The sequence below is a fragment of the Patella vulgata genome, chromosome 8 (genome assembly GCF_932274485.2).
Source record: "Patella vulgata chromosome 8, xgPatVulg1.2, whole genome shotgun sequence".
NCBI lineage: Eukaryota > Metazoa > Mollusca > Gastropoda > Patellidae > Patella > Patella vulgata.
Genome location: NC_065886.2, coordinates 19,414,659 through 19,426,527, shown reverse-complemented (window position 1 = coordinate 19,426,527; position 11,869 = coordinate 19,414,659). Strand labels below are relative to the sequence as shown.

At 35.8% G+C, this 11,869-nt stretch overlaps 1 protein-coding gene across 1 annotated transcript; it reads left to right on the top strand.

Moving 5' to 3' along the window:
- Positions 1–505: 505 nt before the first annotated feature.
- Positions 506–10,337, top strand: LOC130014137 (medium-chain acyl-CoA ligase ACSF2, mitochondrial-like). Its single transcript, XM_056103074.1, has 7 exons — positions 506–835; positions 1,907–2,075; positions 2,542–2,649; positions 3,125–3,273; positions 5,726–5,867; positions 8,044–8,154; positions 8,408–10,337. The coding sequence occupies exons 1-7, from the start codon at positions 732–734 to the stop codon at positions 8,543–8,545; spliced, it is 921 nt and encodes a 306-aa protein (XP_055959049.1). The 5' UTR covers positions 506–731; the 3' UTR covers positions 8,546–10,337.
- Positions 10,338–11,869: the final 1,532 nt, after the last annotated feature.

The following is an 11,869-nucleotide window of genomic DNA, read 5'->3' as shown; positions in this document are numbered from 1 at the left end:
TGAAATGTTAGATCACATCGTTAGGTAGTGGATGGAGGATGTTAACAATGGTGGGAAAATCTCGCAATCATCTTATTTCTACTCCAGTCTTTGGCACAAAATACAAAAAACAATTATCCATTGACTAGAAGAATTACTATATATAGGCACAGATTGTGCAGTAATTAATCTGTATTTAAAAAGGTCCTGCAAATTTATTTTTGCAAAAAAAAAACCCCATTAATATTATGAAAATAAAGTTTTGAATGGTTTATTTCAGGGAACTACTGGTTCACCAAAAGGAGTAACACTTTCTCATCATAATATTACCAATAATTCTCATACTGTAGGTGTAAGATTAGATTATCATCAAAGGGTAAGTATTGTTACATAACGGTGTATTTACTCTATATTTTAAAGAAGTTAGATCTAAAAGTGTTTATTTGACTTGATGTGTTATCATTGTTTGAGTGAGATTTATTTAATTTTCATATTTATTATATGCAGGTTGTAGACTTTACAAAGTTTTCTTGTATTCTGATATATTTTCCTATTGCTGTGTTTTGCTGAAAATTGAATCATTCCCAGCTTTTTATTCATTGTCTCTGTTATTTTCATTGATTTTGTTTTACCAATTTAGTCAATATTCCACCAGGAATATTATTATATGCAACTGGGTACGCAGAAATCAATGTTCTATTTTTAAGGAATCCCGAATATGTTGTCCTGTTCCACTATATCATTGTTTTGGCATGGTATTAGGCAGTTTATCACTATGTATGCATGGCGCTTGTGTTGTTTTTCCTGCAGCCAGTTTTAAACCAGATTTAACTCTACAAGCTGTACAAGATGAAAAGTATGATAAACACGTTGACATGAGTTACTATAAAATGGGAACCATAAATCATTTCGTTGGTTTAGTGTAAGAATTACTCGACGCCTTCAATACAGTAGATGTAACATTTTTTATACACAAAGTATAATATTGACGTATATTGTCGTTACCTGCCGCCACACAATTTACAGTCAAAGCTCTTGTATAATAAATGTTAACATTCAGAAGTACTACAGGCTATCAAATGTTAACTATTTCCAATACTGTTGGTCAGTGTTTAACAATTTTGATTTGCTCCCATTACCCACAAAGGAATATGCGAAAACTTTTGTGGACTACTCGGGCCTGTGGCGGTATGTTTTGTTTCCTGGCAACCTATTTTTATAGATATTTAGTTGCCGTCAAAAATATCTGGTTGAAAAGAAAAGAATTTTAATAAGAGTTTGTGGTTGGGGTATTAACAGCAACTGAATTAATTGCATCACCCATGTTTTTCACTGAATTTTAGCTGGTCCGATTACAGTTTGGGAATTAGTTTAAATGTCCTCAGCAATGTACATACGATTATTCTGATTCAAAGGAGTTGATTAATAAATATGCTGAAGTGTGAATGTGCAGCTTCACAACTGGGTGATGCAATCAATTTCTATTGATTATTGCTGTATATTTGCGCCACCAAACCTATGGTCTCTTGTTCATATGGTCGCCATGCGTCATGATCGTCACAACGAGAAAGCACCATGTTATAATTACTTTGAAACATCATTTGAACAAGTTACAGGATGAAATTTCACAAATTGTAAGCGTCAACCAATCAACTGTACCACCAAGTCAGTTCTGTTAGAGGCTTGACTTACACCTTGCCTTGTCTCGCTTGATAATCCATCATACGGTTGATCGGTGTTCACGCACAATCAGTGTGATTTCACGCTGAGACTTTACCGAATGATATTTCAATGATATGCAATTAATTTGAACAAGAGTGTTTTTTGTTTTTTTAGATGTACATAATTATATGGAGGACCCACTATGTTTATAGATATGTAATGGTCGTGTTATATATTATATATCTTATCTTGTTATTTATTGTAGATGTACATCATTATATGGAGTGCCTACTATGTTTATAGATATGCTGAATCATCCTGACTTGAACAACTATAACTTATCTACCTTATATACTGGTTTAATGGGTGGTTCTCCTTGCCCTATAGAGGTCATGAAAGATGTCATCACAAAGATGAATATGACAGAAGTCATTGTGAGTACTGTACGGCCGGCCAATGATGGATTTAGACTCTTAAGAACCTGTGATATCAACCTAGGTCGAGGCAGACGTTAAACCCCAATTATCAACATCATCTTTTCATCCCTAAAATATAAAAATTTAGTTATAAATAATGCTTACATTAATTACATATATATAAAGTCATTTTATTCTTAACTAAATGTAATATTAAATATATTAAGAGATAGTAAAAATTAAAAGTTAGACTAGCTCCCCTCTTATCCCCAAATTCATATGTATGTACCATGTTATTGTTATGTGGCATTTCTAGCATCATGATTGGTTTTCCGAAGAACCTCATTTTCCAAAAGTAATATTGGGTCTTAGATATTTTTAAAACAGTGCCATTTATAAAATCTGAAAGCTCTGTTTCCATTTACGCTATCCAATGTTAAATCGAATCCTACCCCATGAAATTTATGGACATATTTAATTTTAGGTTGGCTATGGTTTAACTGAAACAAGTCCTGTTACTTTTAGTTCTTATCGAGATAGCCCAATAGAGAAGAGAGTATCAACTGTTGGATTACTTGGCAGCCATGTTGAGGTAATTAGACAAAACAATGATATTATTCGAACATCGTAGCATCATATATTTTTTAAGTCAGCTTTCAGATCACACGAACATTTTGGTATTGTGGTGAACTATGATAAAGATAAGAATGACCCTTAGGTATTATAAACATTTGGAAAATGGCACAATTGTCTATATATATGTTACTTTTTCTGGCAGAAAGTTGGTTAGGTTACAATGTGGTGTAAAAATATGAAAACATAAATAAATCGAATTGTAATCTAATTTTAATCAGATTGTGTCTAATTATTAATTTGAATAGCTAAATTAGGTCACTCAATATTCACTAACGAGCAACCTTGACACGGGCCCTTAACAGACAAAATGTGAAAATATTCTTCTGAAGTCTTACAGGCAAAAACATAGAATTAAATGTGGCCTAAAATCCAGGCTATAAGAATTCAAACGATTGCTCAGTTTTGAAGTGTCCTATTTTGTTTTATTTTAGGCTAAAGTTATCAATGAAAATGGTGATATTGTTAGAACAGGTGTATCTGGTGAACTATGTACTAGAGGTTATACAACAATGTTATGTTATTGGGGAGATCCTGATAAAACAGCTGAAGTTATTTCTCAATCTCGCTGGTTTCGTACAGGGTAAAAAAAACATGCATATATCGACCTTGCGATGTGATGCAATTGTCTAAAACTGGAAATGGCGCTTATGTGGCCTGCGACGTTTCGTTGCTAGTACATGCAACTATTTGCAACTGGCATCTTCGAGGGCTGTCTAAAGTTATGAAGAAAGACTGGTATTACCCTTTCTTTAATAAAAATACACTTGTGTTGTCCAAACGCTCTTCGATAATGTCGTCGGACATTTTTATGTACACAAACGGCATAATGGAGAGGCTAGGAAACATACGAAATAAAAGAATGCCTAACATTTCCTTAAAATTAGTTGCAGTCAGTTGCAAAACTGCTTATGTCTTTGCAACCAATCGCAGGGAAGTAGAACATATGCTACTAACAGCAACTGGCTTTTGTCCACTGTCGAATCAGATTGCAAGACCGCTTATATATCACCTATTTCATTCAGTTGCACCCAGTTGCACTAAACACATTGTGAGGGCAGAGGGAGAGTTTAACGACTTTAGCAGTGGGAGGAAACCGGAGGACCCGGAGAGAACCTACGAGGTTGGACAGGCGACCCTACTCCTTGTCACGTACAACCGGTGAATCGGCACCACGTCCGTTGACTCAATGACAGACCTTATGATACAACGCGCACGCGCTTAACCATTCGGCCACCCTAATAAGGGCTATTTCATGTAAGATTGCCTCAGTGGAGAGTAAGAAACCACTTTTTAAAATTACCAAGTGTTATAGGGTCTAGAAAAATTTGATATTAGTAAAGGGGATCTTGAACAGCATGTTAGCGACCAAGTTTGAAAAAACAATTATTTTGGTTTAGTGGTTTACATATATTTAAATTTCGTTGGTAGGAATTCTGTAAAAAAAAACATGGACATGTTAAAATTATGGTACATTAAATTTATAGAACATAATTCAGTAAAGCACAACCAAAATAACATTGTATTCCTTAGCGGTATTGATATTATTAAAAGTGTCATGAGAATTATTTCCCCTTAATACAATGCAGTGGTTCCCAACCTTTTTTGCCAATGGCACCCCTTGGGACACATAAAAAAAATAGCGGCATGTGGACGTATATTGTCGTCGCCCCTGTCCGTCCGGACGTCCGTCCGTCCGTCCGACGACAATTTGTTTGTGGACACTCTACAGGTCACAATTTTTATCCGATTTTGACGAAACTTGAAGTATAGGTTCTATCTCCCACAGCTCTCGATTCCTTTCGATATTGGCATGTATCAGACCACATCTTCATGGATTATGGCCCCTGATTGTACGAAAACTCACGTTTTAGCTTGAGGACACTCTAAAGGTCACAAGTTTGATCCGATTTTGATGAAACTTGAAATGCATGCTTATAACCCAAGGATCTTCGTTCCTTTCGATATTCGCGCATATCGGATCGTAACTTCCTGAATTATGGCCCCTGATTGTACGAAAAAGAGGTCACAATTTTTATCCGATTTACAAAATCGTTTTATTATATCACTGTTACACCCAAATGATGGTTGAGTTCGAATCTCGTGAAAATCGCACCAAAACTGACGGACGAAATGGCCGCCCCTTGTACGCAAATAGTGTAAACATCTGGTATATCAAGGTTGCGGACCTCCTAGAGGTCACAGTTTTGATCCGATTTTGATTAAACTTGAAATGCATGTTTATAACCCAACCATATTGGTTCCTTTCGATATTCGCGCATATCGAATTTCGAGAAAATCGGACTAAAACTGACGGACATAATGGCCGCCCCTTGTACGCAAATAGTGTAAAAATATGGTATATCAAGGTTTTTGGCCCTCTAGAGGCCACAGTTTTTATCCGATTTGGATGAAACTTTAAATAAATGTTTTTATCACAAAGATTTTGGTTCCTTTCGATATTCGCGCATATCGAATGTACTTCCTGAATTATGGCCCTTGATTGTACGAAAAATCGCGTTTGGGCCTGTGGTCCCTATAGAGGTCACAATTTTTATCCGATTTTAAAAACCGTTTAAACATATCACCATTCCACCATAACGTGGATAGAATTCGAATTTCGGGAACATCGAAATGAAACTGCCCGACAAAATGGCTGCTCTTTGTACGCAAATTGTGTATAAGTATGTAATACAAAGGTTATGGACCCTCTAGAGGTCACAATTTTTATCCGATTTTGATGAAACTTAAAAAAAAGCTTTATATTCCCAAAATCTCATCCCTTTGATATTTGCGCATTTCAGACCATAACTTTCTGGATTATGTTCCCTGATTGTACAAAAAATCGTTTTTGTTTTTAGCTTGTTCTCTATCCATCTCTTGCAATTTGTGCGCGTATCCTACCTGGCAGCCGCTGTTTTTTTTTATTATCGTGAAATAACGAATCCGGCAAGTAATGCTAATACTGCTAATTTAAATTAACAAATAAATGATTGATTGGTCTAACATAATTGACATGTATATAATATTTGTAGAGATATAGCAGTAATAGATGACGAAGGTTATTGTAAAATAGTGGGTAGAATTAAAGATGTGATTATAAGAGGTGGTGAAAATGTCTACCCTACAGAAATAGAACAAATTCTTTATCAACATCCTAAAGTTAAAAATGTTCAAGTGAGTATATTTGTATTTAAACCAGGTTATCTCTTTAGTTAGATATTAATTTATTTGGCTGTAGCCAATTTCAAATATGGACCAGTGACTACTGTGGGATAAACCTTCTACAAATAGTTTGGACTTATAAATCATCCAAGTACAAGCTGTCTAATACTATGGTGGCTGATTGGTATCATGTCGTGATGTCGTAGTGTCGCCCTTCATAAGGCGACAACCCGACAACCCGACATCACGACATTATAACCCGACACCACCCGACATCACGACATTTTTAACCCGACACTACGACATTTTCACCCGACACCACGACATTAAGAATGTCGTAATGTCGCGTAAAAATGTCGTATTGTCGCGTAAAAATGTCGTGATGTCGGGGTGTCGTGATGTCGGGTTGTCGACTTTATTTATCAATGTTGAAGCGGCCACGAGATCAAGTCAGCCCTCACTATCTCATCCTTCACTAAGAATACAGTACTTACCCTTCATGCACTAACTGCGAATCAAGCTGGCTCTCACTACCAAATTAAGAATCTACATATCAGTAGAAAGCACGTTCACTGTTCTTTTCAAATATATAAATAATTTTCTGGCACATTTATATTTACTTCCCTTGAAAAGTGAAAGGGAGGGGGGGGGGGGGGTTTATTTGAAATAAAAATGCGGGCTTAATCCAAAATTTCGTATATCTATACTGAAAAGTAAAGTTAATCCTCTCTTGAAAAGTATTTATTATATTTTCGGCGGAATGCATATATACTTTTTTTTTAAAATTAAAATTGATACAAGTTTGGTAGCCTTCACTGGCTGAATTAAAGAGAGTGGTGGGGTGGGGCGAGTGTTTAATGTCAACATACGTGTCCTAATACGAAATTCCAGTGATATACATCGGGGGGGGGGGGGGCTGAATGGTTAGCATATGTGCGCGCTGTATCATAAAGTCTGTCATTGAGTCAATTGGCGTGGTTTCTATTCCCCGGTTGTACGTGACAAGGAGTAGGGTCGCCTGTCCAATCTCGTGGGTTTCCTCCGGGTCCTCCGGTTTCCTCCCACTGCTAAAGACCCCTTCGCGCATATTAAACCATAGGTTGGTCCCGAAATGACCTAGTTTGTGTCGAGTGGACGTTACACCCCCCTCTCTCTCTCTCTCTCTCTCTCTTACATCACCGGAAAGTAGGTTTCTATGACTCTTTAAATCTACTTATTATTTTCTGGCACATTCACAATTAGATACTTTAGTCAAGGACAGCTGTCTAGTCGTTCGGATGGGACGAAAAACCGAGGTCTCGTGTACACATTGGCGTGCACGTAAAAGATCCCTTGGCAGTTGGAATTCGATATAAGAGTAGGCCGTAGCGCCGCTGCTGGGGGAAAATTTCCCTCATAGCACACTGTATGGCGTATGCCCGTCTTCATTAGCCCAGGTTAGGAGCAGAACAGTAGGACGTTAAACCCCATTTCATTTACATACTTTAAAAGAGATAAAGGCATTCTTAGTGAAGGATGAGATAGTGAGGGCTGACATGATCTCGGAAAGGGACAGCTCTCTATTATTCATGGCCGCTTCAACATTGATAAATAAAGTCGACAACCCGACATCACGACACCCCGACATCACGACACCACGACAACCCGACATCACGATATTACGACATTTTTACGCGACAATACGACATTTTTACGCGACATGACGACATTCTTAATGTCGTGGTGTCGGGTGAAAATGTCATAGTGTCGGGTTACAAATGTCGTGATGTCGGGTTGTCGTGTCGGGTTGTGATGTTGTGATGTCGGGTTGTCGGGTTGTCGCCTTATGAAGGGCGACACCACGAGATCACGACATGATACCAATCAGCCACCATAAATACAACTATCTGGGGCAGCAGGGAGATATGCAGACGTTCATGATTGAGCGGCCAGGTCCAGCATATTGCAGGATTAGAAAATGGAGCTCCAAGAAAAGCACTTACAAGATCCAAAGATCCGTAATCTAGCTAACTATAACAGCAATGACCACACAAATAGTTATGGGTGTTGTGCAAGGTATTTTTTACTATTTCTGCATTTAGAATTCTCAATGGACGGCAGTTCACGTTGCTTAAAAGCTTTGTCACCGGTTTATTGTCTTGGTTATTTCTGTTTTATCAAGAAATATTTATTAACGTCTATTATACAGGTGGTTGGTGTACCTGATAAACGACTAGGAGAGGAAATTTGTGCTTGTATAGAATTAAAATCAGGAGTTACTTCAACCGCTGATGAAATTATTCAGTATTGTCGACAACAGGTATTGTATTATGTTTTGCAATGGCCCTTATACTTATGTCTACAGTCGTGTTTCTGACATCAGGTTATGTTGAATGTCCTATGATAGACTGAAAAATGGCAATTAAATCTTGACAATCTTGAGATCCGTTACAGATGGGAAAATGTGTGGTAAGAGCTAGCAATAAAATTAAAAATCTCTTATGATGTTGTATCCATTTTAATTAGTTTTCCTTTACTTATATTTTCCTTTATACATTTGTTTTTTTTTTCAGCTGGCTAGATTCAAAGTTCCAAAATATGTTGAATTTGTTGACCACTATCCATTGACTGTTTCTGGTAAAGTGATGAAATTCAAAATCCGAGAGGATATGGTGCAAAAATTAGGATTGCAACATATTCACCCCTATTAGAGATTATTATCCCAGACACCAACCCTCTTGCCTGTCTGTCAATTACTCTGCTTCTAATGATGGAGGTGGAATATTCAAACTTGGTGCTGTTGTTCAGTATATAGGTGAATGCTTTGGCTCCATTTGATCATGAACATTTTTTGCTTAAAATAAGCAGAGATATATAATTTGATTATGAACATATTTTGATTAGACCAAGCAGTTTGATTTGGGACATGGTAACTTTAATTTAAATTTGGTGAGAGTGATGATGCTCATATGGATATAGTAGCTACATACATCAAAAAGCTTTTCAACCCTATCTCTGTGTGTGATATGGGAAACATTGATGATTTTTTTTTAACTTTTTAAATGACAAAAGAACGGTATCTGAGTACAGACTAAAAAAAATCATATTTTCCACAAAAATTCATTTTAAAATAGCGAATTTCAAGTTTTCATCTGCTAAAAGCCTATTGATTGTGTCTTAATGCCTCTCTTCAGACATATTAGCATGCATATCTTTCAGAAATTTAATGGTATCTATATATAAAACGTTGTTTATTATTTTTGTATAATTCCATTTAAAAAATACCGCAGAACATGCTTTGCGTATATAAGGTATGTTAACTATGTTGTAGGGTGCAATTTCCGGATTAAGAAAAAGACACAAGGGTTCAGGTTCTCGCATAAATCGGTTTATTAATAATAACCACAATAAAAACCCTGAAATACATAAATACGTACTATAAATAAAACATAACATTTACACCAATTCATTAAAACATTACAATCACAAATATCACAGATAAACAACTATACATAATATTATACGACTCCATAGATCTAATTTATAATATAATAATGAATGATTTGAAATAATACTTAAAATATATATATATTAATTACTAACTTATAATATATATATATTATATAACTTAATTACTAATATAATTGACTGGCTAGGTGCTTACCCTATAAAGGGGTTTTCCAACCACATGGAAGCCAAAAGATGGTGGCAAGCACTTCCAATAAACCTGTAAAGTTATACACATCTATAAATATGTGAATGGTAAATAATATTGAAGTGAAAGACTTCAATGGTAATATAGGATAACGTACTAACCCAGGATACTTTGTAACTTCAAGATATTTAATTTAAATGAAACATTTAAATATTACTTTTACTAAAATTCAAGATGGCTGCCAATCTATAAACTACTATTACTATTACTGGTTAAAATATATTGGTACCTAATTTAAAACAATTATTAACTTAAACATTACACATACCTGCTGTTGAATCTGTAATTCCTATTTAATTCATCTGTAACCTTATTAAACACTATACTATATCAAACTAAAGCTAATTATAGAAATTGGAATATTGATGAAATACCAAAATCCCGCCAAAACTAACTAACTAGTAGATACCTGGAGAAAATCAGAAGGTGATCTTTCTCCAACAAAATCTAAAGTAAGAATGTCAAAATAGTCAGGTGACCAATGAATGTTCAGATAAGAGAGAACATGCACATGGTGAGTTGAACACTACTCACCAGTCCACAAGAAAACTATAGAGACAGACAAGGGTGATAAAGATGTTATAGCAATACTTGGTGTGTAAGGTTAAATGTGCTCACTGTGTTAAAACATGCATAAAAGGACACTGTGCAAAAAGAACACTATACAATAAAATAGCATATATTATACAAATAGATTAAAATAAATCTTAACTCTGTCACAACTATATATATTGATTAATGCTATCAGATAATTTTGCTTTCTTAGTAAAATTTTTATGTATGTTAAATCGGTGTAGTTTATTTCTTCAGATATATCTTCCCAAAGAAAATATCTGCCTATCGACCCACACTCGGATTATAATAACCAGTGGCGACAATGTCCACGTCGGTGATCAACATTTTCGACAATTGGGATAAAAATATACATGGTCGTAAAATTAATATTAAAAGTTGACCTAAAAAATTGAACCCTGTGTGAGCTGTGAATAAAAACCATACTTGCGCTTTCAAATACGACAAGTATTTCAATGGGACGCAACCCGAGGTCATGTGTAGACATTGGTGTGCATGTAAAAGAACCCTTGGTAGTTGGAATTTGATACAAAAGTAGCCTGTAGCACCACGGTGTCCTAGACAAAATGTCCCTTATAGCATATTGTAGCCGTACGTCAGTCTTCATTAGCCCATACAGTCGGTTCAGAAAAGTAGAAGGTTTAACTCCATTTCATTTCTTATATATCTTATCATTATAATATGGGCCATAAAAAGGAAAGTGGGCAATCAATTGGTATGCTGTTCGACAACTCCAATTTTGTGTAAAGGCAGGGGCCATAAAGCAATCTAATCAAAGGCCTTTGTATCCTGGACATATATTTATGCTTCATCTAAATTGGACAATAATATTGTGACCTCTAGATGGTCCACAACCTTGGTACATGCTTTGTCACTATACCTGCGTGTGGAGGGACAATTTTAACGGTTAATTGTGTGGTCCGATTTATATCAAAATCGAACTCGTGGTAGGTGTTTGTGCATTGAATATTATATTTTAAGTTGCATCAAATTCAACTTAAACTTGTAACCCCGCGATCTTCAGGACCCACAAGATACGTATGTAATATCAGGGGAAATTATACAAAAAGTTACGATCCGATATGTGCCAAAATCGAAACCATCCGAGATCTTTGGGATATAACCAAATATATTAAATTTCACCAAGAAAAAATCGGATGATAGCTGTGACCTCTAAAACGTTTCCCCCCAAAAAATATGAACGGACGGACATGGGCGACGACATAATACAATATGTGGACGTATAAAAAACTCTGTTCCAACAGTCCAATCTGGGAAAATTTGTACATGTTTTACCAGAACCCTAGGTAAATAAATGAAGAATATGGATGGATACATTGCAAGTGTATATCCCCGCTCCCTTTCAAAAGTCACCATAACCGTTGATTAAAATATAACCTTCCGTTGTGGCATGTATGTAGTACACAGATCAGGGGCGGATCCAGAGGAAGAGGGGGGGGGTCGACCCCTCCCCCCCAACCCCGCTAAGCTACATAATTTTTTTTGTAAATCAATATTTTTGATATTTATACATCAATATAAGTATAAAGTATAAAAAAGTTGTAATATATACATGCGACATATTTGATGTCATTAAGGTATATAATACACACGTATTTGTATACTGTTAATACATATCAGAACGTATACTGAATAATCAACAGGGAATAAAGACAAACAAGATATTATTTCAAGGATATACCAAAATGTAGCCTGTTACCCCTCTATCTCTAATGGGCACCACCAA

What these genes read in the sequence shown, in the direction of transcription:
- LOC130014137 (XM_056103074.1), top strand. Translation starts at nt 732, where the DNA reads ATGGTATTAGGCAGTTTATCACTATGTATGCATGGCGCTTGTGTTGTT. An exon ending in TGAATATGACAGAAGTCATT is followed by an intron (nt 2,076 to 2,541) that starts GTGAGTACTGTA and finishes ATTTAATTTTAG; the next exon opens with GTTGGCTATGGTTTAACTGA. An exon ending in TCTCGCTGGTTTCGTACAGG is followed by an intron (nt 3,274 to 5,725) that starts GTAAAAAAAACA and finishes TAATATTTGTAG; the next exon opens with AGATATAGCAGTAATAGATG.